This window comes from Helicoverpa armigera, chromosome 11 (genome assembly GCF_030705265.1).
Source record: "Helicoverpa armigera isolate CAAS_96S chromosome 11, ASM3070526v1, whole genome shotgun sequence".
Classification (NCBI taxonomy): domain Eukaryota; kingdom Metazoa; phylum Arthropoda; class Insecta; order Lepidoptera; family Noctuidae; genus Helicoverpa; species Helicoverpa armigera.
The window spans coordinates 3,517,065-3,543,538 of NC_087130.1; the positions used below are offsets into that span (position 1 = coordinate 3,517,065).

At 36.8% G+C, this 26,474-nt stretch overlaps 2 protein-coding genes across 2 annotated transcripts in view; one reads left to right on the plus strand and one right to left on the minus strand.

Annotated features, from left to right (window-relative positions):
- Window positions 1-255: 255 nt before the first annotated feature.
- Window positions 256-2,336, plus strand: LOC110372016 (uncharacterized). Its single transcript, XM_021328520.3, has 2 exons — window positions 256-594; window positions 1,560-2,336. The coding sequence occupies exons 1-2, from the start codon at window positions 459-461 to the stop codon at window positions 2,240-2,242; spliced, it is 819 nt and encodes a 272-aa protein (XP_021184195.3). The 5' UTR covers window positions 256-458; the 3' UTR covers window positions 2,243-2,336.
- A 3,953-nt stretch (window positions 2,337-6,289) lies between these two features.
- LOC110372015 (GTP-binding protein Rhes) overlaps window positions 6,290-26,474 on the minus strand; it is a 71,159-nt gene continuing 50,974 nt past the window's right edge. The window contains exons 4-5 of the mRNA XM_064037007.1: window positions 9,462-9,642; window positions 6,290-8,839 (exon numbers count right to left, since the gene is read on the minus strand). Of these exons, the coding sequence (XP_063893077.1) occupies window positions 8,389-8,839; window positions 9,462-9,642 (632 nt within the window). The 3' untranslated portion in view covers window positions 6,290-8,388. The remainder of the gene's footprint in view (window positions 8,840-9,461; window positions 9,643-26,474) is intronic.

Sequence of the window (26,474 nt, forward strand, 5' to 3'; positions counted from 1 at the left end):
ATTTATTTATTCTCCAGCGGGTGGGCAAAAAAATGTCATGCGTCAGAGCATGACACCTATGACTTCGATACCTGATTTGTTATTTAAAGTGTTAGTAAAATAGTCTGCTAGATAGTTCACGTTGTATAGGTATTTATAATTAAATCAGTTGTGTCCAATATCAGTCACTTGCAAGAATGTTAACAGTAAACAAAATGAATATCGATAAGTTTCACATGAGGAACGAATGCGACATATGTTTTGTTGCTGTCCCGTTCTGGGTCGATAACCGCGGCCGCCGACTCGGCTCACGGTCGGCGCCGAGCGAGGGCGAGCGCGGCGCGGCACGCGGGCGGCGCGGCGCGGGGGGACGCGACTCGGCGCGGCAACCAATCGGCAGTGCCGCGCTCGGCTGCCGCGTAGCAGAACGCATCTGTGCCGCGCGATAATTCTTAAATAGGTTACAGTATAAAGTAAAAATGGCAGCGGAAATACAATTGATCAATCAGATAGAACAGTATGAGTTTCTGTATAACTTCAATCTGCCGCAGTACAACAGGAAGGATATGGTGGAGGAAGCTTGGGCCAGCATTGCAGCTAACACCAATATGTCAAGTGAGTATCTACGTGAGTGTGGCCGCGTCGGCGGCGAGTGACGTCACAGTTACGTGCATCGCCCGGCTTGTAGGGAAAGTGAACTGTTTGTGATATAATGTGGCGCAGTTAACGCGTAATGTATTAGGTACAGTTTATATCGCGTCTGTGCTGTGTAGCTCGGTTTCGTCTCAATGCCAACCCGTAATAGTTGATTGACGGTACAACAAATGTTGTGAGATGGAAGTATCGAAACTCCTAGAGCGGTGTTTTGATAGTTTTTGCAAGTAACCCGCCGATAATTTAGTTATTGATAGATAGGGTCAGTTCACACAACGTTTGATAATATTAGAGAATTGTGTAGCTACGTACGTAGCTCCATTACGTATTCCAACCAATTGTGTTTAAATTATTTTACCTACCTAGTTCTTGCAAGGTAATAATAAATTATTAGGTACCTTGTTTAAAAAATATCGAGATTCTGTTGTTAACTTATCTAGTGTTAATAGTTATCTATGCCGATAAGAACTTCTAATTCGATAACGTAGGTACCCATAGTTAATCTTTAATCCTATCTAAGTACATATGCACGCAAGACGATACGAATCACTATAATAAGTGATTTTAATTTATTATACCTACCTACCTAATTACGGATCGTAAACATGACGTCAAAATAGATATAATTATGCTTTGCTAGCTATTCATTCAGGTATATGCTAGGCATCTAGAATAATAAATTAAAAATGTTACACTTTATAAAATGATCGCTACTATACCTCTAAAACTTTAACTTGCCTTAAAAAGTTAAAAACAAATATAAAAATTACCACGTTCATACAACACCGGCGTTGTTTAGCAAATTGTCATTCACTTGTTTTCTAACTCGACCCATAGATGGCGCTTACATACTACATTCTAGAGACATTAAACGACCATCCTTCTAGTTGTTATTTCTACTTATTAAATCTTTTTTATCATTTCAGTAAGCGATTGCAAAGAAAAATGGCGGAATATAAGATCATCTTTCTTGAGGAGCATGAAACCGAGCGGCATCAAAGTAAAGAAACCTTACTACTTAACAGAATACTTGAAGTTTATACTACCATTTCTAAAACCAACAACTACCGGCATAGAAGGCGCTGATGACAGTCAATACGGATCACCACAAAACTCGAATGACGACGAGGTTGTAAGCTTTATAAAAGTGGAGCCTGATGATGGTGATGCTGATGACACAACAGAGAACAATGGCGACAATGGAATACTCAATGACTTTTTGACTTCAAGATCGCCTGTTGTTCGCAAGAGACGTAGATTCATCCCCACAAGGAAGAACTGTAGCGACCCTTTACGAATCAAAAGCAAACCTATGGCGTCAGCATTCCAAAGAAATTTCACCGCTCAACCAGACTTATCTAGCAGCATTAACAGTCCCATGAAAATGTTCCTAATGAGCTTAGTACCGGAATTAGAAACGATGACTGAAGACCAAATTAGACTGTTCAAAATTAAATCTATGATGTTAATAGACGAAATTAAGGTCAATTACGCTCAAGTGAGGCAGACTGCTTCGACGGTAAATAATGAAAGGTTACAAAAACGGCTGATCAACCTCCTTTTAAAGAATTTGCAGAGAGCAACCAAAGACAATGGGAAGACGAAATAGTTGTTGTTGTTTTTTCTAGATGTTATGGTTAAAGACTGCTTATATTTTGATATTTGACTGTAATTATTAAATAAAGTAAGGACGTAAATGTTTACAAGTATTTCTTGAACTTTCACTTGCAGTAATATGCACTTTATTTAAAATACCCCAAGAAAAGAAGAAAAAGAAAATTTTGGCTAGTCAACGTAGTTTGCTCTTAACATTGTGTTATTTCTTTTTTCCCCTTAATTCAGTTAGAAAAACCACTCCAATGCTCAACAAAACCAAGCCACGCATTTAACGAATGTTATTTCTTTTCTCTGAAAATTAAGATATTCTGTTAACTTCACGGTAACAAAGAGTTCACAATAACAGTAGGTATAAACTCACAAAACAGGCAATATTTATGTAATAACAGTATGTATTAGATTTCACAATAGATCCAATATCTACATAATCCTCATGTTCCGAGTATCCCGGTTATTCAATCAAACATTTTTCAACGGAATTGAAAAATGGGAAACGATTCTATGAAGTTCGTGGTCGAGTTTCTGTTTACTTTGTTCCGTACTTATTACATTCTATTTCAATTTGCATTTTTACTATTTTGAAAGTATTGGCATGCTAGCAAGCTAGCTATCACATAGCCCGGCTTCTGTGTACGAGGTCTCAGGTTCGATTCCCGGGTCGGGCCGAAATTGCTTTGCAGGTTTTAGAAACTTTGGCAGCCCGGAGTCTGGAAGTTGGTGATTGATACACCCGTGCATCGGAGAACACGTAAATGTCGGTCTCTCTTCGGTCTTGTCGGATTTTATTCGCGTGTCTAACTCGCTCTTCAATTGTTATTTTAAGTACTTATGCTTGGGACTGTTTTATTTGGGTCAAATAAGCAGGGATGAGAAAATAATTGGCATCAAAAAAGGTAGCCATATATTTGATGTTTAGTATTGCTTAATCCTACAGTAGCTTGAATAAATTAGTCATAACTTTGTGTGCTAACCTTTTTTCCTTTACCGTACAGCAATATAATAAAGTATATTTTAACCGAAAAAGCTGTGCTATAACAAATAATGTACTGTTATGGTCGACAAGAGCCGAATAGGAATTTATAACCTAACGCCTTGAAATTCAAACTTCTTTATTCACAGCCGGTTTATCCAGGGAAATAAGGTATAGTAGCAAAAATTGAGATTGCCTAGGCTGCTTGTATATGACTTTTTTCTTCTAACAGATGGCTTTTCAGGACTCTAGGGTGCAGTATGCCGTTTTTAGCTATTTTGTCTTTGACAGAATCTGAAGTGTCAATATTCTGGTAGCTTTATTTTGTGATATTGGCAACTCAGTGGAAATAACTCTGCTACTTACACAGACCCAGTCATGTTTTGTATATTATCAAGCCTACGTCACTTTGTCTTTATCATCATTCTCGTGTCATCTATTAGTGTTCATGCCATCTATTGATCTATTAGTGGCCTTTTATATTTAAGAAAGACGATTAAATAAAAAAGCATCCGTGTCTGGTTAGTTGGTTTCATCCAAATAGTCATTAAACTACCATTAAGTAAGAAAAAGTTGAAAAAAAAAATCGCTAAAATATTTAAGCATCTATGTTCCTGTCTTCTATAATTATAGTAGAATGCTCACATTGCAAACTACCTATAACACAAAGGTGAGCTACCTGCGTTCTCAACGTGACAGGCAACTGACACCAAACTGTTCATTATACGCGCCGTCAACAAAACAATAACCGTATCACTTAATTTTTATGTTATTTTTGCTTCATAGAAATACTCTGAGCCTTTGTGTTTGCTAAAACAAAAGAACAACGATATTACCACAGATATCAGGTATTACGCTTCAATTTTCGCGTTGTTTATAAAGCAGTTTTGTTTTATAGGCATGTTCTATGGTTCATCTAGCTGGTAATTTGTATGCCATATGTTATCTATAGAATGTTCCTAATATTCAATTGATCTGTTAATTCACATACAGACAGAATTTAGACATTAGCTCCATACAAGTAATCAAATTTCTATCCCTACAGATAGATCTAATATTGAGAAGGGCTGTTAGTCTTTCTGAACTCATTATCATAGTCCGCAAAAAAAATACAGTCATCATGGCACAGCTTGCTTCTTTGGGTAAGTGCTACAAAAATCCGTCACCATGACTTTTTACCAGGATTCCGAAAGTCCTATCACACATAATTCCGAAGGACCTATCACATATAATTATACCTAAAGGTACCTTACCTACAAAGATTGCAAAAAGTACTAACAGTATCATTATCTACAACATGCCTGTGGTATCGAAGTACATAACATTACCCAGCCATATTGACGTCGTTTGGCTCGGAGCCAGGGAAAAAACGCGCGAACATATGAGATATTCACTAGCGATTATTTGATAAAAGCATGGAGAACAAAATGACTAGCGGACGTGCCATAACATACATTGAATCATCCTCCTCCGAGCCTTTTTCCCACACTATGTTGGGGTCGGCTTCCAGTCTAACCGGATGTACCTGAGTACCAGTGCTTTTACAAGGAGCGACTGCCCTATCTGACCCCCTCAACCCAGTTACCTGGGCAACCGAATACACCTTGGTAAGACTGGTGTCAGACTTACTGGCTTCTGACTACCCGTAACAACTGCCAAGGATGTTCAATGACAGCCGGGACCTACAGTTTAACGTGCCATCCGAAACACAATCTAGTAAGAAAGTTACGCGTAAAAATGCTGATGTGCGGGGGACGAGGAATCTTATACGCATTCTTTGGACGGGATCATTCTTTGTAATACCAGAAATCGTTGACAGATGTCTCAAGGAACCCAAACGCTTCGTTAGTTCAGTCGCAACTGATCGTTTTGGTCATGCACACCGTACGTATTTGACCTACAAGAAGGCGCCGACCTACCTGTATTATGGCATCTCCGCTACTATTTATTTACTCAATGGATAAAAGCTATTGGCTAGAACTGGCAGGTGTCTCAATGTTCTGCTTTGTGAAGTTAGGATATTGGAGACGGAGTTATATATTAGGCGAAGACTAGGCTTTATGTATTTCTATGTTATTTACTCTGTTTGTAAGCATGTAGGTACTAACTAATTCAGGAGTTGCCCAATATTATATTCTCTAGTGTTGAAACGAGTTCACAAGGAGTACATAAAATAAGAATATAAGAGAGTACATAGGAGAGTACATAAGAGGAGCACAAAAGAGGAGCACATAAGAGAGTCCATAAGAGGAGCACATAAGAGGAGTATAAAAGAGAGTACATAAGAGAGTACATATGAGAGTACATAAGATGAGCACATAAAAGCGTACATAAGAGGAGTATGTAAGAGGAGTACATAAGAGGAGTACATAAGAGGAGTATGTAAGAGGAGTACATAAGAGAGTACATAAGAGGAGGTGGTAAAGTGTAAGTGAGTGTGGTTAAATTTGCAAGAAAAAATATTTTAGAACCTCTACATAAATTATCGGGACCCTAAAAATAAAAAATAAAGCTGAAACCGTTCGCATTTTTCGATAAAACATTTTCGCTAGAATTTCATTTAAATTGTACAAAATTGGAATCGAACGGATTAGGGTTACCAAGCGGAAAGTATTTATGCGGACATGTCGAATTTCAACTGTGTATTGAATTATTTATGAGTATTTTTAATCTTTAATCAAACGCATCACTGTATTTGTAATTACACGTATATGATCTCAAAACAAAATAGGCATGGTTTTGGAAAATATATATACATATATATATACTAGTTTTGGAAGTCATATTCGCGCACAAGGTTCCTGTCTATCATCATCTATGAAACCACATCTGTTTTGCTGTCTGGAAGACCCCTAAAATATTAACATCTATCCCTCATGTTTCATGAAACAACTTGGTGACAGACAGATATCGCAGTCCTTATGATGTAAACTGTTTTACTTTTTGTGTACAGAACTCTAAAAATATAGATAATTTATGGTATTCCAAACAAAATATAGGTAACAATGCAGTTCAGTAATGTCAAAGTTTTGTAAATGAAACAAGAAACATTTAAAAACAACTGTTTATTAGACAAGAAGACAGAGGGTATAGATAAAAAGTTACAAAATGATACATCATTTACACGGCTAATTACAAGTACAATAATATAAACCATGCGAATTGGCATTTCTCATTTACATTAACTTAAGCAAAGTAGGTAATAAGATATTGAATCACAGGCCGAGTCTGCAGATTTCTATATATAGATTTGTATATTAATATTCTGCTTATCGAGTGAGCTGCAGGTACAAAAACAAAGATCCTGACAAATTGAGAACCTCCTTTCTGGGAAGTCGGTTAAAAGCCTCTGACATGCTCTGTCTTAGCGATTTTGGATTGAATTTATTTATGTGTTGTTTTAAATATTATATGTTATTTATTGGCAATGTCTTTGTGTGCAAAACTTTACCTACGTATGAAGAATATGTCATATGTAAACCCGGCCTGTATTGCGATGTATGTGTGTCATTTATAAAAACAATACCATCTTAGTCACTACCCCCTCACACACTGCTTTTTGAACATAAAATAAATTAAACTTTTGCCAATACATTCGATAACACTTTTTGTAATAATCTTTAGTCCAACAAATTAAATATAGCAACGTATTTGACACAAACTTAATGCACATTGTCAATATACTTTTTTCTCGACCATTTACAGTTTAATAAAATTATAATTATATATATGCAACAAGAGACCGATACACTTTTCTCAAATAACAAAAGAATTTTGCAAATTTTTTGGTCCCATCACAACAATGATATAGGGTTACACAGTTAGTAGCCATGCCTAAGTTTATACATATTTATAATAAGTTATATAATATTAGAAAGCAACTTAAAATATCTTCTAGCCTCGCGCAAATAGTAGATAGTATTAAGTACTATTTTTAGAATAAATATTGGTCTACATTACAGTACAAATATTGAAAAAATAATACAAATTTAACCAAAACTACGATAATATAAAATATCACAAACGGTATTTACAATTATATACAGTTACTATTTAAATAAAGTATATTTTTACAAATAGAACAAAAAAAAACATGTTTCAATATTAGTACCGTAGTGTGAAAAAATACACATACATACCTACGTAGTATTTCTATTCAATACACAGTTTCAGGAAATTCTATTGTGAACGTACAAACAGGTACACGTAACTGAAATGTTTCGAAATAAAAAAGTTTGAGTTTATAATTAATTAGTCCATTAAATATTGTTTATTATGTAGCACAATCCAAGCTCGACAGCCATTCTCGTTAAGTACATATATTAATATTATTGAACATATTACGTTATTTCTTCACTCTCATATACTTTCCATCATCACCATTTCACCAACAGTAACGCATACAAATATCAACCTTATGACTATTGAATTGAGCTAGAAACTCGTGTAGCAATCAGTGCGATTCTCGTTTGATAGAGTTCAAAAATATCAATGATATGGGCTATTGAAGATCAAAACTTCCTTGAAATCATTTGTATGTAATGAACTCCACAAGTCCTAAACGAAAACATATATTTTTTAATTCATTAATGTGGTTGATTAAAACAATTCCAAGTACCTACAACTTAAGTTGCAATTGTACAATCATTATATCTGATTAATTCTAAAAGATTAATACTAATGGGTGTTTACGAATCCCATTGTTTTCATTGCAAACTCCATTTAAATGTATAAAACACGCAGATTGTTTAAATCAGCCATCAGTCGGGCTTGTCTTGTTAGAATGCATAGACATTGAGTTTGAAGACATTCAATTAAAATTAAACATAAACTTAATGAAGAGTTTAAAAATAAACAAACTGCTTTGTAGATAAATATTTCAATTAAAGTATTCCAAATAGTAATTTTGAGACCAGGCCTAAATATTTTAAAGACGACCTTAAATACGATTCTCTGACCTGAAACAATATTTCAAACAGCACCTCAATTTGAGCATATTTCTTAAACACCAACCATCAGTCGTTTCCTTAACAAATTAAAAAACATCAAACTCAACATCTACGCATCTAAAACGATGCACGATCAGCATCAACCTCTTTGGGTCATTGGAGCACTCAACCCTTAACAGCACCTGTCAACAGCTAAACCATCAATACTAACATTAAATATCACTGTACTACACACGAACGCTTTTCACTCTGTCCCGATGACCTCACAAGGCGGTTCAGGGTTATCTTCGGACTGCCACTCGTACTATCTGTGTCTCCTTTGGCACAAGTCTTGGTTCTCATTATCATTAGATCAGTTCTGATGCTAGGCCGTCTGACGTTTGGTGCTACGACTCCACAGGCGTCAGATAATCTTCTCTTAATGGAAAGGGTACATTTTTTACTTCTGCTACTTTGGCTGCTGGTTGGGGGTAAGGTACAGGGGCTTCCGAATGCTGTGCTGACTCTCTTGTGGTGGTTAGGGGCCATTTCTAAAGGTAGGTTTGCTACAACGAAGAGCTCGTAAAATAGGTCGTCTACGTGAAAGTTTTTCTTGGCTGAGGTTTCAACGAAGACACACGATGAGTCTTGGGTGTTGCAGTACGCGACTGCCTCTTCGGGCTGGACAGTTCTGGAACAAAAATTATGGTTTTGAACTATAGGCGGTACCTTTAAATATTATGTAAATCCTTACGTATGCTGCAAAATAGCACAATGTGCAGATGCAACAAAAAAGGAGCGTATTACTGAGGAAATACTAAATAATAATGACTTCTACATTTTATTAATCCTTAACGACTTTTTATGTCGCAATCCAAAGAAATTTTACGCGAAGAAAGCTTTATAATTAGGTGGAAGCAAGCTTAATTGCCTCCAAAAAGGTTTTTGTTGACTTGTCAATCACTTAGCAGTGCCAAATGTTTACGTTACTTCTTTCTCAGAAATTAATTGCTTGAAAATACTTTTATTTAACGAATGTCTATTAAAAACTTGTTGAGGAATGAAAATGAAATAATTATCTCATAAGAAGAAATACAATTTATAAATGCCAAAGTGTGGAAACAAAGTTATCGTTTGGCACGTTTTTACGATAAGACGGGTTCAACTGACTGCGATGATACTTGGTGTCGTACATAGATGGAGCCCCCGAGATAGTAATACTTTTTTTTATTCAGGTGCCCTTAGCGCTAGTAGAATACATCGTACAATTATAAGTAGTAATACTAAAGATAGATGCACATAGTCTTACTCACTTAAGGTCCCTATCGCATTTATTCCCAGCGATCGCCATAGGTACCCTGGGAGCCTGACGCCGGCCTCTGCTGCCTCCACTGCTGGCACTCGCCTTCGTCTCCAAGATCTGTTCCCGAAGACGGATCACCTCTTCGAAAGACTCCCGGCTGTCCATCGCGAATACTAGCACGAAGAGATCACCTGGTGGCAAGAAAATATGAGGGAATTAATTAACTTTCTGACAATTTAATTTTTTATTATTTAATCAATTGTAAGGACACAGTTTTTACACAGTTTTTTTTAAGAGTTTCTTGCCAGTGCCTCTCCATTAGACCAACTTTTTGGAACCATGCAACTAGTGTGAAGTTTCGCAGGACTTGATATGGTGCTTATATACCAGACCCATCACGATAGATGATACATATACTATAAAGACGAAGAGTATCTTTATATGTTTAAACACAGTAATATTTGGAATTTGATTAAAAAATGTGTTAAATAGTATTTATCAAGGAAGGCATATATTTTTCATGTGGTCGGAACAGTTACCAAGGGATGCGGGTGAAAATACTGGCTTAAGCTTGTGTTAAATAAGGAAAACCAGCACCCCAAATTAAGAACTAAGTAAATCGTGTAAGTACGTGTTTACAAAATAAATGTTTACTTCCTTGTTTTTCTTTGAAAACCTCATTAGAGATCTGCTAACAAGATAAAAGTGGACCCAAAGGATCCAACCTTAATTCGTCATGAGAAAATACCGTAACGACATAAGGACCCATTAGTTATCCTCTCGGTTAGAGTTTGAACTTGTTAATAGAATATTTATACGTCAGTTACGTCCTTTCGCGTCAGGTAATAGCTTAGAGAAAGAACCAACCGGAGACGCCAAGGCCGTGTCGTCTGTGCTGACAAATGTACGAGAGCGCGCATCATACCTACTTGCATGCACATGCATAATATGTGCGCCAAGCTAATAAACCTTGTAAGAATAACAAACACAACAAAAGTATGAGTTAATCAAGGCCAGCTAAAGTCGTCCAAATGGCTACCGTTTGATAATTTTGTCGTTGCCCGTGACTCTGTATGTGATCGAAAATGCATGAGTGAGTGAGTTATCACTTTTGAATTGGCAGACTTTTTTCGCATAGAGATTTTTGGACTCATGTCGGCTCCGTTTCGTTAGATGCTCTTAGGAGGATAGTGGAGTTGCTTCCTAGTTCCTATATCGTACGAAGTTTATATGTTTAGGTGCAAAGTTTATACGTGACAGACAAGGATTAATACTTGACTTTAATAAACGTGTGATGAGCGGTATATCTACTATTAATTAGAGTGGCACACAATCAGGCACAATAGACGTTGACTGCTGTCTAAAATGTGCTTTGATTGTTTGATGGATCTGGCAATGTTAGTTCATCCTCCGAGCCTTTTCCCAACTATGTTGGGGTCGGCTTCCAGTCTAACCGGATTCAGCTGTGTAGCAGTGCTTTTACAAGAAGCGGCTGCCTATCTGACCTCCTCAACCCAGGCAACCCAATGGTTAGACTGGTGTCAGAGTTACTGGCTTCTGACTTTCAATGTTAGTTACCTACTGTTTTTTTAATTCCGCAATACCAGCTTATGGTAAAATAATAAATTATGCTTTGTACCTGATTTATGATTTTTTCCTATGCATTTTGATTTTCAATTCTAGAGCTAATGGATTCAGGGAACTTTTCGAATATTAATACGCGAGTAATTAATTTTCCATTACAAATTGTGAATTAAATATCGGCACGCTACACGTCCATTAAGCATTTAGTTGTAAATGCAAACTGAAATGCATCAAACATATGTAAACGGGTTGTAAGTATACGAGTAAGTATACTTACAACCCGTTTACATATGTTATACTATGTATATTCTAAGAACATTAAATATTGGCTCTAATCAGCTCTAATCAGAAAATATCTCTGAGTAATATAATTCAATAGTTATGTTTTAACAGGCTTATTTTGGACAACCAAAGAAGTTGAATCTATAATTATTAACAACATTATTTATTAAAGTAACTTATTCAAGCGAACACTTTAGCTTATGGAGTTTCTTACCGGTTCTTCTCCATGAGACCAACTCTTTGGAACCGTGCACCTAACTTTGACGTTTCGAAAGAGCTTTCATATGCCTATTTGAAATAAAAAAAATGAGTTTGAGTTTGAGCTGATTTCGATGAAATTATGCAGGTAAATTGTGTCAGTTTATCAGGAGAAAAATTTCAGGATATATCATATTAACTTCATCGTAGTTACTTACTTATAGCCTTCTACAGAGATGAAAATACCGAGTCATTAGCCTTAAATCTTAATACCAATCCCCTAAAGACCAGTTCATTAAACTTTAGTCTGAATTCACAGTAAATTACTGCAGAACAAGTAATCCAATACGTTGTAAGTAATATACGACTTAATAACAGCGCTGCCTATCGCTCCCTCGATGGTTATTTTGAGAAATTAGCTTCAAATACAAGGAAATAGTGTTCTGAATTTTGTATGATAGTCTATTCTCTTTTGGGACCTGATCTATCTTCAGGAAAATCAATGGTCTAGGTTTTACAACGGATTTTCTTTGGTTGTTAGGCCTTTTTTTGCACGGGGAATCGTGAAATTACAATGTCTGTGGGTGCCTAAAATATATATTCATACGTTCCTTCTGAAGCCAACGCTAAGGGCCAAGGCAAAAAAATGCGTATTTCATGTGTTTTTGTGAGAAAGTTTCTTAAGTCTTCAATACCATCTGAATTTTTGCATAGCTTTCGATTCATAAATAACTCTAGTCTGAAGACCCCTTGCATTTTGTCTTACCTTTTTATTCTTGAATAATTTGACCCACCATGTCATATCCCTAAATGCCCCTTGAAATAAAAACTTAGCAAGAACAACATACCTTTTTCGCTCAAAGAACACCTAAGGGAATTAGGACCAAAAAGGGTTTAGAAACTTCCAAACTTCAAAGGGGTAGGCACTAAACAATATTGGCCTGTCTTAACCAATAACCATCCATATTTTGATGGGGATACAATTTGATGGCTTCCAATCCACTTACAATTTAGATCAAGAAACTTTTAGGATACAAAACTTATTAACAAGTTTAATCTTGAGAAATAATATATTTGAGTTAGGTCCCAGATTGATTGATCAAGTATGTATTAGGTACGTTGGAAGTTTGGAGTCGCTTCTTGGATATTCTGTAATTGTTTTCGTACATGATCTGACATAAAATTATACTTTTATTGAATTGATTCTAATCCTAGTTTTCAGTCGGTCTGATATCCAACAAATCGTCCATCGTTCTTCTATTCATCTTCATACTGATTAATGAGTCCAAACCAACTAGGTAGTTTGTAAAAAAATAAATTAACATTAATGTTACTTTATGAACAACTGAAACAAAACATTATAACATAAAGGTGAAATTTTCAGCAATATAAATGTTAACATTAATTGCTATCTAGGTATATCTTGTCATCATCATTAAAATACAACTGCAAACTAATGGCATACCAGTTAAAACCGGCTTTATCCGAATAGGCTCTAAGATTGAAGTTCTAAATATACCCCTGAGGGTAATACCCAGAGTTTAGCCACGTTGCATCAGAGACGCGAATCACGATCTCAAATTGGGCGTGCGTTGCACCTCTCTCCGAGGGCAATTAACGTGGCCCAGTTTGTAAACGTTACGTAACAGGCTAAGTTAGGGTAGGTGCACATTTTGTTGCATCTTGATGTGTTATGATCTGGCGTATGATATTGAGTATATGTATCATTTTAAGTACATGCGCGCATATTTTGGTTATTTCGTATCAATTAGTCGACTCTTATTGACTTGGGAACAGGGCAGGAAGAAGTCGTTGTAAAAACGCACCCATATTTAACTAATGCTGGGTATAGTGTTTTAGTATATAAATATCCCAAACACAATGGTGGTTCACATTAAAAATTATTTCCGGAAGATACCTGAAAATGAGCTACAGTTACCCCCCATAAAGTTTGACACGAAATCTTTTATTTTTATATATACTATAGTAGTAGTAGCATTTTTAAAAGATAAGTTTGTATACATAGTGTGTACATATTTCTTTGAAAATAAAATTTGTTTTAATATGTACCCACCTTTACAAGCTACAGCAACATGCAACAGTACGAGGGTCACACTGAAAGTTTTTAGAACTGGCCACTTATAAACAATATAATAAAAAAATAATTCTAAAATTCGAAAATAGAACTCTTTACCAATATTACTGAGTATATATTTAATTCATTTGTCATTTGTTTTACGATTTGGCGGCTAATTGAAAATTGTCTGTGTCACGTCAACATGAATTTAACACGAGAAAATTTTCGTGCAATGATTTTTTATGACTTTCGATGTCATTTAAGTCAACAAGAAAGTTATGATAGACTAAGATTGGCCTTTCACGATGAAGCCCCATCTCGTGCGACTGTTTACAACTGGTTTAATGAGTTTAAACGTGGTCGCACTAATCTCACTGATGATTTACCTGAGGGACGGCCTTCTACGGCGACGACTGAAGATAACATCTGTGTTGTGCGGCGTATGATAGAGACTGATAGAAGAGTGACCTATCAGCAGATTCGGACAAGCTTAGGCATCGTTATGAGTCAAGTGCACAAAATCCTCCACGAACATTAAGCGGTCAGGAGGCTTTGCGCCTGGTGGATACCTCATAATTTGACTGAGACTCAAAAACTCCATAGTGTGGATTGGTGCCGTAAAATGATTAAAAGATTTAACGGAGGTGACTCAAATGCTGTGTTCGACGTACTAACACTACAATAAAACATATAATAAAACGAATAACTGGCTAATGTAACCAGTTTCTGATTTTCTAAGAACTTTCAGTTTGACCCTCGTAGCATGCAACGTTTAGTTGCTCAGAGCTTCATTACGGAGCAACAGCATTAAACGCTAACTAGGAATTGTTAAGCTTATTGGATACCTGTTTGCTTGACTTCCTAATACCAGTAATTATTGTAATTTTGCTTCTAAGCGGAATTCAGAGCACTTAGTTGGGAATATTAGTTTGTATTACGCAAAGCTTGTTACGGTAAGCTATATTTTATAGATGTTGCTTTTACTTGGGTAAAGTCAACATGACCACCCAAAACAAAAATGTGAAAGACTGCCAAGTTCGATAATATGGGAATGCTTCGCCTATAAAAGAAGTGAGATCTGAATAAGTACCAAGTTCCATACACATACCTCAGTTAAAAATAGTTACTTTTTAATGATGTTACTTGGCAAGTTTTCATACACCTTGTTATAAACCTACTAAACGCAATGAATCAAGTATTTAATTTTCTATTAAAACTTGCCAAGTAATCATCATTAAAAAGTAACTATTTTTAACTGAGGTATGTGTATGGAACTTGGTACTTATTCAGATCTCACTTCTTTTATAGGCGAAGCATTCCCATATTATCGAACTTGGCAGTCTTTCACATTTTTGTTTTGGGTGGGATTTCATTTATTTTTGTAAGGTTGTTTATTTAATTTTTTCTTATGATGAAGTTAGTTAAAGGAATGTCTCATTTATACTATCTTTTAGATTTTTTTAATATGCACTATGTTTCTTACAAAGAAATGAACTAGATTAACTATGACTAGATTTACCAACTGACTGACATGACATGTTATCATATATTATGTTCGTGGATCAAAGTTACACATTCGTTATTTTCGAAAGTGATTCACACTTGGCCGTTTTCAGATTTTTACTTTACTTTGACTAAATACAAACCTTTGTACCATTCGAAGATATATTATATAAATATAGATAAATTTAGTTCGTTTTAGTTCCTTAGGGGTATAAATTTACACCGGGTATAAAACACCTTCATTATTTTGAAACCGACTCACACTTGGCCATTTTCAGATTTTTCCCTTTACCTTGACATAAAGACCTACCTCCATGCCAAATTTCAAGTCAATACGACCATTGGAAGTGGTCTAGGTTTTTGATGAGTGAGTCAGTGAATCAGTGAATAAGTCAGTGAGTGTATAGTAAAAATAGCGATTTTCTGACGCCAATATCTCAAGACCTACAATAGGTATATTAATGAAATTTTGTATTTTAGATAAGTGAGGGGGTCTCAACAGATACTAGAAATTTGATATGCGTAAATAAAATAGATTTTGAGTTACAGGGGGGTCGAATTTGGCCCGAAATGGTTCGTGTAATATAACCCACGGCCGGTGTGTCGCTTTTTTTGCTCGAACTTGGCGGACACACTGCCGTGTGTCTAGATTGAATTTATAGTTGATAGGAATAACTTGAACAGTATAGTATAAGTGTAGAAGATCTTTTGATTTAAGGCGATGTAAAGATAACATAGCTGTACCTATGTAACTATTCCAAATATGTTAATGAGATAAATATGAGAAAAAACTTTTATAAAGTCTTTTAAAGAGTCCAATTAAATGTAAATTAATGATGAAGTAATTAACCGGCAGTTTCCGTAGTAACCAATCAGCGTAACGATCAGTCACTCGACGGATGTAATGAGAAAAACCTGTGGTCTTCATTATAATTTAATGTGACAATATTGGACGTCGGTACTCATTAAAACTGTACGAAGAATAAATGAGTTTTTTTTTTATTGAGTTATTGAAAAACTCGGGTCTGTACTCAGATTAAGATTACCGGCATACCTACTGCAAACTTTTAGTCGGCCGATACCTAAGCAAAGTTATAAAATAAAAATCACAAAATTTTCTGAATCGTGTACATTACTACATACCTATATGTACGTAGGTAATCTGATCCCCAATTTACAGTAGGTATCTATACACTTGACTAGATAGGCCTTAACGTATTATCTAAACATTTATAGGTTAGGACGGTCCAGACTAACTAGCTGGCTGCATACTGAATAATTATAATTTAGCATTAATAACTAATCCTCATACTACAACTAGTAGCTACGGATCTACAGAGTAAACAAAACTAATGTTTTGAAGTGAAATCTAGATATATATGTAATTTCTGAGAAGTTGAATCGTGCTACTCGTGCCGACAACTTCTTCAGTCACTTTTCTCTGTTTTTGGTCACGTCTCTTATAGCCATCATGAACTATGACCACATTTCAATCTTCTGTTTCAATCCTGGTTACCTAAAAAGTTTATGTACCCCTTATGGATGAAGAAACATTACCTAAGCTAGTATTACCCGCTGCTCCATACCAAGCCACATACAACTTACCTTGAGATCTTATGTACAGAAAATGGTTACTCAAATTCAACAGGGTGCTGTCAACTATGCCAGCAAGAAACCACAAGTCTGTTTGTTTATGTCTCAGATGTTTGGGAACGTAGGTATACTAGAGATCTTGACCGCAAGCCAACGTGCATCTTAAGCTTGGAACCTGTTGCATTGAGCGAGATTTTGGCATTCTTCTTAGGTTGGGTGAAGAGTCATAGCTTCTAAGATTTAATGGATTCGTGAGAAAGAGGTTTTCATTGATCAGGAATGGCTGAAGTTTTCTCAGTGAAAAGGAGACCAACATTAAGAATATCACCACGAATTTATCGCACCAAGTGTTGCTGTACCTTGTGATCGATCATTCCAGTCGGCTGTAGGTATTAGGTACTAAAACCAATTCAAAAGTTTTAAGTAACTACCAAGTTGCAAGTGCAAGTTTGTTACAATTCCTATCATTTACTTCACTTTTTAGTCCAATATCAGTACCTTCAACTTTGATTACTAACCAATAAACATAATATATACAATACAGTTCACGCTAAAAGACAAGCCCAAGTTCACCAACAACATAAACCTCCGTCATTTGTTAAAACAACTTACTTTGAAAATAGAACGCGTTTCATTTGTTTCACAGTTGTTTTAAGAAAACTATCCCTAATATATACATATATTGTCAGTGAACTTGTGTCTTACTAGTTAATACACACATCGGAGGCTCACAACGTAGTTAAGCTAAACAGGTTACTGCAAGGAATTGCACGCCAGTGTAATGTTAATTTAGTCCCCAGAGTATCGAGAGATTGTTCGCTAACAGTTTTAGTTCAGCAATTTACCGTGTGTTGCTAAGAGGTATGCCTTTGAAGCCTTCATAAAATATGATGACGTAATTTTAGTTAAAATACTACGGAGGAAAATTAAACTATATTTATTAATATTCTGAAGCTGAAGAATTCGTTTGAATGCGCATAGATTGTAGTTTGAAGTAAATTTGAGCAGCTGCTGAAGTAATTTAATTTACTTTTTATCCAGGTGCGCGGAGGCCCACGACATGCGGGTGAAACTGCTAGCAGAAGCTAGTTTAAAATATAAATCTTCTAAAGTAGGTGATTATACGACAATGTCAAAGACACAAGTTATATGAAGCGATAAAATCGCGGTCAAGAGGAACTCGCTTTCAAAACGAAAGTTTTACATAATCCCTTAGGGTGCGTGCGTACGTCCACATCTGGTGAATCTGCCGTGAATGCGCCGCTCGCGAGCGTTTGCGTGCTGTGCGCCTGCAGACATGGCAATGGGTTGTTGCGCCTTTTTAGCTCAAACTCATGCAAGGCTCGAACAAAACACTGGTTTGCGAGAATAGCGACGCAATTAAAGACGATTGATTTAGAGAACGGCATTTTTTATTTCTTTATAAATATTTATGTTTAAGTGCATAGCAAAAATGTAAATGATAAATTAAAAATTAACGTTACTTACTACTCAAAACAATAATCGGCGTTGCGTCTCTGTTAATATTAAAGATGTGATCGTTTGGCATAAAGCATTCAATTTGACAGAATTATAAATTACGTCGCAAACCAGCGCAAAATACACTCGCGTAGCTTGCAGACAACACCCAGACGGCCCGCGAGCTGCGCATTCACCAGATGTGGGCGCACCCTTAGAATTACAAGTATGTATGTATTTCATCATTATATGTAGGTCTCTGGAGTGATATTAAGGCTTTAGGAGCAGAACTTGCTCTAAAAGCACTATGTTTTAGGCTTCTAGTTGTAAATTTTGCACCATCCATTAAAGTTGAAGCGTAATTATTTGTAGCTGTCCCGGTTTTAGTCGCGTAAAGAAACTACTCTGTAAACTCGGATAAAAAGCAACCTATATTTTGCTATGATGAGTAAGCTGTATGTAATGTAAACTTTCATCAAAATTCGTTTCGTAGTTTTTTGTGTGAATGAGTAACGAAATTCCACACATCTAGTCATCCATCGACTGTTCGCGGCTGCTCCGAGTATGTATTATTAACTTAAATTCGTGAAGAAATTTTAAGTTATCGCGCACAAACAGTGCATAACTTGGTTTTATAACATGTACTTAATGAAGTTTAAAATCTCTCCTAAGACATTTATATTAATATAAGCCAATAACGAGCTACTTTCACAAATCCTTCAATCCTAAAGAAGACATTATTTAGCACTACACTTACATCCACTTACGTAATTCAGTACTAAAATAAAACACGACCTGATATTTCTAGCAGAACGAACTGAAAATGTTCTGAAGTACAACCGTGCATCTATTTTAGATAAATCCTTTACGACTTTAGAATATTAATCGTCGTATTCAGCTCTTAATGGCTTTAAATGGTGCCAGTTATTACTGGATAAAGTTCGAAAAACGTCTGGAATATTAAGTGCTTCGATAAGGCTTAAGAAACTTAATTAGCTTTGTTTCCTGATCATGCCTACCGATAATTTATACAGGTTTCTCGAAAAAATATTAAAAGTGTTTCATGACTCAATTTTTATGTCTGTTAAATATTTTATTCCTTTTCAGAAAACATTGATTCCTGTAACACAGGAATACACTGTGATTTGACCAGCTCAAAAGTATTTAAGAATCATTTTTTTTAATTAATTAAACTACTTCTACAGTATCCATCAATGAAAAATAAAACTTCTGCATACTACAACAAAAAACGGCTACGAATCCGTAGCACTCGTAGCAATGACGTCATCGCGCGTAGCAACAACCACAACTTTAAGTTAGTAGTAGTAAAATGATAGGTACTTGTAGTAAGACCACATTTACGCTATCCTAAAGTACTTACTCTTTAGGACATTTCCCGAATAGCTTGCTATCTTAGAGTACCCGTACACTGTAGACTAAACAGCCGGTCGACGGTTGACCCCATACGCATTTAAAAAAATAAAAATTATCTTGATAAGAATTAAAGTTCTCAGGCGGTCTGATACCGGCTAAATACCTGCTGATCTTTGTAATGTGCGTTCTGCCATTCATCTTCATACTGATTTATGAGCCCAATCAAACTCATCATCTCCCGAGCCTTTTCCCGACTATAATAGCTATTCCAGTCTAACCGGATTCAGCTGAGTACCAGTGCTTTATAAGAAGCGACTGCCTATCTGACCTCCTCAACCCAGTTACCCGGACAACCCAATACCCCTTGGATAGACTGGTGTCAGACTTACTGGCTTCTGACTAGGTACCTGTAACGACTGCCAAGGATATTTAATGACAGCCGGTACCTACAGTACAACGTGCCACGGCCGACTAAAATTTTGCAGTGTGCTGGTACTCTTACGTAAACTGAGAGGAGTACTATCAAACTGTGTAGAGGACATTCGGTACCCACTTACGGGAAAGTGTCCTTCAATATTTCATGTAATGACACCCTAAAGTAAGGGCTAAGCGGTCAGCTCTCTCTTAGTGAAATCTTAATATCATCTTAACGTGCAAAGTTTTGGACTTGAGTGATCTTACCATTTTGAGGGATAGGTACTTGTGTCTGTTTAGATAGCCTGGTTGATTATCAACCTTTTATAATCGGTGTTTTATGTTAAATCTTCAGGCCGTACAAAAAGCTATATTTTTATACGAAACTTCTAAAATAGAATCTTTTGAATAATCTGAATAATATCGAAGTTGACCTTGAAACAGATGACGATCGCCAGAGCGGCCATTATGTAACAGATTAATTTTTTTCATATTACACCAAACGATTTAAGTATACGAAATGAATTAAATTGTTTTTTTTTTTACTTTTTTTGCTCTTAATAATAAAGTGATTACCACAGTATTCTAGTTACCATAAAATAATATAATCAATCTCTAGTGCTTAGCCGAATAAAATCCATTCATATTTATTTCTCGGCTTACACAATTTGATGCATCGGCCGCATCTATCATTTTATAATAACGCTGTATTCTCATGAATATAGTCAGGCCTTTAATACTAGAATATGGAACCTAATATAGCCTGGAAAAGCGGGTAAGCTCATCCCACATAAATAATGATTTTGTTGCCAGTGACGTCAAAACTGTCAGTTAAATGCATAATATATTTGTACTGTAACAGATTTAATAAAACATTTATAATAGAAAGCAGATTTTGTTTTAACTACCGAAAGCTACTGAACCGGTAAAAAAAATGTTTCACTGTTGAAAAGTTACACTGTCCCCGAGTGACATTTACCTAAGTATGTGTAGTTTCTACGGTACACGGGTGATACCACAAGAAACAGCTAGTTTAAAATATAAAGTAAAACCGTTCCTTATTTAATCAAGTAACCCTAACTAACAATAAAATGAATGCGAATGTTTTCCATTTATCTGACATCTGTTTCAAGAACAGATGACTAGTAAGCCTAAGAACTATAGGTAAGTGCGTGAATAGATAAAATAAAACGACAAAGACGCAAGCGTTGTCTACAAACGGTGCCCAGAAGAAGTTCGAGTTGTGTGGGTCGTTTTTATTACATAATTGTATTTTCTATATTTTATTATTGTCATGACATGAATATATAAGAGTTTTTGAATTGAAGTGTTGCCTAGAAATTTATGCACTAATACCTACTACCTAAATTATAAGCTGTTTGTCTTTACTAACAAAATGGATTGTATTATCTGAATAAAAATTGATTATTATTATAAAAACCCTAGAACTAGATTCAATTTTCTGCTAGCCTCAAGCCGATCTAAACCAAATGTTTTCGTTACTTTGGCCCATTGTTATTTGTTTATGTTGCTAGGGAGAATATTGGTAGCCTACACATATTTACACTCTAGGCTCAATACGAAATCACTAACTTATTTTTTTCCGCTAACTGTCATTATATAAGTTTAGTGCCTATGACCTTATGAAGTAAGTATTAAGACAAAAGCTGTTATTTGTTATTAAAAAAGTATGTTATATAATGGACCAGAAAAATGAATAAGGAAATACATTTAATGAGATTTTTCTTAAATACCATTTTTATTGTAATCCACTTTTTCCTTCTCAGTGTCTCAAACTCAAACTCAAACTAAAAATTTTTTATTTCAAATAGGCCTATGAAAGCTCTTTCGAAACGTCAAAGTTAGGTGCACGGTTCCAAAGAGTTGGTCTCATGGAGAAGAACCGGCAAGAAACTCCATGGACACTCTTTTTAAAAGAAATAAAAATAATTACAAACATAGTTTTCTATCTAGTCCTGAGAATGTTATACAATACAAATTGAGCTAAAAATTTACTAATAAATTATACAAAAAAAGTGTCATCATCATCCTCCGAGCGTTTTTCCAAACTATGTTGGGGTCGGCTTCCAGTCTAACCAGATGTAGCTGAGTACCAGTGCTTTACAAGGAGCGACTGCCTATTTGACCTCCTCAACCCAGTTACTCGGCCAACCCGATACCCCTTGGTTAGACTGGTGTCAGACTTACTGGCTTCTGACTACCCTTAACGACTAACCTTTTTCTTCTAAGTGTAACCTCTAACATTTAGAAGGTTTATCTTTTCTCTGATGAGATTCAGCAAAATATTGAACGTTTTTAAAGGCCAATTTAAAAAGGCTATCACAAGCCCAGTGGCCCATCGAATACTGTGTTGCTATCACAAAAAATTACACTAACGACAAAAAAATATACTCCACATTTTGTAGCTATTTTCCTGAAATTCAATACTTTAACAAGCTTCACATAGTTGTCGATATTTTATTTTGTTTTCATATGCAGTTGTGAAATATTTTTCGTTTGATATTTTATTTTTAGAGAAAAAAAGCTGGAACGCTTTTGATTTTGCTTTAAATATTGAAAATACTCTGGCAGTTATGTAATACAGCACATTTTATAATTGATTTCTGTTACAGTGGAATTTAATATCGGTACGTTATTTTTTATTAAAATTCCACTAATAGTTATGAGTAAAATTACACTTTAAATAATAAAAGTAAAATCGAAGTTTAAAGTGTGCGTAAGAACAAAACGGATGGATGGATGGATTATGGATGCATGGATTTAATTCATGTGTCCAGTAATAGGAGTTTAGCTTGGGGCACATTATAGCAGCACGGCAACAGCACGGCAGCAGCACGGCGTCGCCTCGAATTAAGACTACGGCTTGCTGCCAGCGCGCCAACCACGCGCTGTCCGCTCGCCGTCGGCGCGCCGTCGGCGCGCCGTCCGCTCGCCGTCGGCGCGCCAGCCGCGCGCCGGCCGCGGTGTGTAAGCTTGCTGTCACCGCAAACTCAATATTATTTTAAGACGATTATGATTGATGTTATGATTGAACACGACGTAATGACGTTGTTTCGCTGCCGGCTCGGAGTCGGCGCACAATTAGCACGCCGTCGGCGCGCTGTACGCATGAGGACCGCTCGCTTGCAGCACGCGGGCGGCGAGTCGAGTTGTGTCGAAGCGGCAAGCACGCTGACTGCTCGCCGTTGGCTTTTTCATATTGACATTACGAAATATATTATAATATACACGATTTAATGCTCTAAATCGAATGACAACTTAAATGCTGGTGTGGAGCCGTGCTGTTGCGGTGCTGCTGTAATGTGCCACAAGCTATTATAATACTAGTTGAAAACAAAAGAAGATCTAAGCGTAGAGAACGCCATACAGAATCGCAGTGACCTCAGAAGTAATTGTATCGATTTTCTAAAGGTCAGTGTACCATTTATATCGAGATTTAGTAGTACATGTACACAGTGCTAAAATGTCTAGGTTGAACGTTTTGCGATGGACGTTGATAAATGGCCCGTTCATCTAGTTGAGACTACTTATTTTTTTATATTACGAAATTCGTAGATACACACCGAGTCAAGCGTTTTATTGTCGATTGAACAGAAAAATAGTTGTGACATTAGTAATTACATACATTCCAGTTGTTACCCGAATTGTATGTTAATTAATGATAACCACACTTATAATTTAGTTTCTCAAACTTTCTAGCTATATAAAAGTAAACTGCACTTATATCTTCAAATTGATTAATCGTATTGTAATAAGTCTATTAAGTGAGAAAATATAGATTAAGAGTTTTTCTATTAGACCCAGATAACGAATTGAGACCCATTAAAATGCTTGTAACTATTAGCACTCCCCAACACAAACCTTTCTTTTTAATATTCCCACAAAACGGGTCACTCAATAAAACTTATTTGCTTTCATTCTATTTATTCAACGTCGCGTTAATACCTAACTTGCGTACAAATAGTTACTAATAAGGCTGGAATCCCAACCGATGTCAGACCCTACCCTAATCAAATACTGATCAAAGAAACTTGGCCCAAATTAGTTGCTAATTAATCTTCAGTAAAACGACGACTCCGTAAAAATAACGCATTAGTAAGGACATTTTCGTGACACATTTTTTATTGGAAATTTCAGGAAGAAAATTGCTAATTTGATATATATTGGGAGGACGTTGACTTTTATGTTAGATTTTTTATCTTTAAAGTTTGGCTGGGAAGCGAAGGTACAATCCAATTACATACTATATTTTTCATACTATACTTTATTTTTTAAGCTTGGAGCCCTCTTTGGTTTTGTAATCCTGGTAAGTAACTTAATAATCGAAGTGATTTCCAGTGCTGTTCAGGAAAATATAAGAAAAGAATACGTTTTGTATTCATTTTTCCAGTGAAAATTACAGTGTTGAAGTTTTCGTGGGAAAACTTATTTAGATGCACCCTGCGCTTATACTGCACAATGGAAGACTGGTCACGCTAGGTGTGCCTGGCTGGATAGAATATCTGTTATTTTGTATGAAAAATAATTTAATGTTAATGTTATGTATGGATGGATTTTTTTGGTGGGTATGTCTGGGACACCAATAACTGAGTATAGACGAAGAAAGACATCTCGAGGGAACCTGGACTTTCAAAGTTTTAACGCCCATTCCTTCTCAGAATGAGAAGAGGCTTGTGTCATTGTCATGCAGTCAGACACGAAAAAAGCTAGTAGGCACTCTTTCTTCTATTTTTTCTTATATCATACTGTAGCAGCAATGTAGGTAGTGTTTAAATAAAACAGCGATGATGGTGTAAAGTATAAAGTATCTAGTATATTCATTAAATGTAAATACAGAACGAGCTTAAGTATAAAATCACAGGGGCCGAAGTAGTGCTAACGCTCAGGCGAGAGCGTCGCGCGATCGTCCAATAAGAACGTTCTGATAAGACTATGTGAGTACCTAAAAGAAACGAGACAGATGCGCGCGCGAGCGAGATAGCACACACGTAAATATAACGCGTTCGGCGCGAGCGGTCTTCAATCCCATGTTGTGGGTGGTGTAGCGAAGCGTACCTCACAGTACCCCCCCCTTAGCGAAGCGTACGTTTGGCTTGCATACTCTGCCGGTTCTGGTGATGTAGGGTTGCTGTGAAGGTACAGGATCCACGATGCTCGTTGTACTTGCTGTATTCGTAGGACACGTAGTGTTTGGCGTTTCGTTTTCGTTGCAGATGTATGCCGGTTTCAATCTATCCAGCGATACAACTGTCTCTCGATTCGGTAGCTGAATCTTGAAGAATTTTTCATGTTTCTGTAGCACAGGATACGGTCCATCGCAGGGTGGAGTCAGCGGCGCTCGAACGGTATCATTCCTCACAAAGACGTGTGTGCACGTACCGAGGTCCTTATGAACGAAGGGACTGGCTGTTGTTCTCGCGGTAATGCACGAAGGTGAGAGTGACGTCATCGTTTGTGTGAGGCAGCGTACGTAATCTTCGTCCGACATGTTAGTTGTAGTAGTCGGCGCGAAGAAATCCGATGGCACACGTAGCGTAGAACCGTAGGTCATTAGCGCGGGACTTAGGTTGTTATCTTCACGCAACGCTGTTCGGAGGCCAAGTAGTACGGTGGGAAGTTCGTCACTCCAGTTGGTAGTTGCGCCTCTAGCCATTAACGCAGCTTTTAGCGTACGATGCCAGCGCTCTATTTGACCATTTGATTGTGGATGGTAAGCGGTTGTACGTATGCGTGTAATGCCGAGTTTCTTCATTAGCGCGCTGAACAACGACGATTCAAACTGCCTGCCTTGATCGGTTGATATACGTAGTGGGCAGCCGAATCTAGCAATCCAGTTTTCATATAGTGCTTTTGCGACGATCTCAGCTGTTATTTCGCGCACTGGTACAGCTTCTGGCCATTTTGTGAATCTGTCCATGATTGTAACACAATATCGATAGTCGTAAGATAGTCGAAGTGGGCCGACTATATCGATATGTATGTGTTCGAAGCGTTGAGATGGCGGGAAACTTCCTAGCGGCGTGACGACGTGGCGATGTACTTTGGCTCGCTGACAGCCGACGCAGTTTCTTGTCCACGTTGTTACGTCTTTATTCATAGATGACCAGAAGAACTTAGATGTCACTTGCTTCCTAGTCGCCTTGATACCAGAGTGGCAGAGATCATGTTGCGCTTTGAATGCAGCAAAACGATGTGCCGGAGGTAAGTATGGGCGAAGCGTGGACGTTGACATCTCGCACGTGATTGGTCGTTGCGTGCCAGGCAAAGTAACTGAGACGAATTTTAAGTTCGGCTGCAGCTTCAATTGTTTCAGTTCGTCGTCTTGATCTTGATCACGCGATAACTTGTCGTAGTCGATGTTTGACGGGCATTGTATTTCGTCAATACGAGACAAGGCGTCAGCGACTGCGTTTTCTTCTCCCTTTACGTACACAATGTTCTTGACGAATTGACTGATAAAGTGGAGTTGTCGCTCACGACGCTGAGTGTCGCTGCTACTTTGCGGCCTTGAGAGCGCAT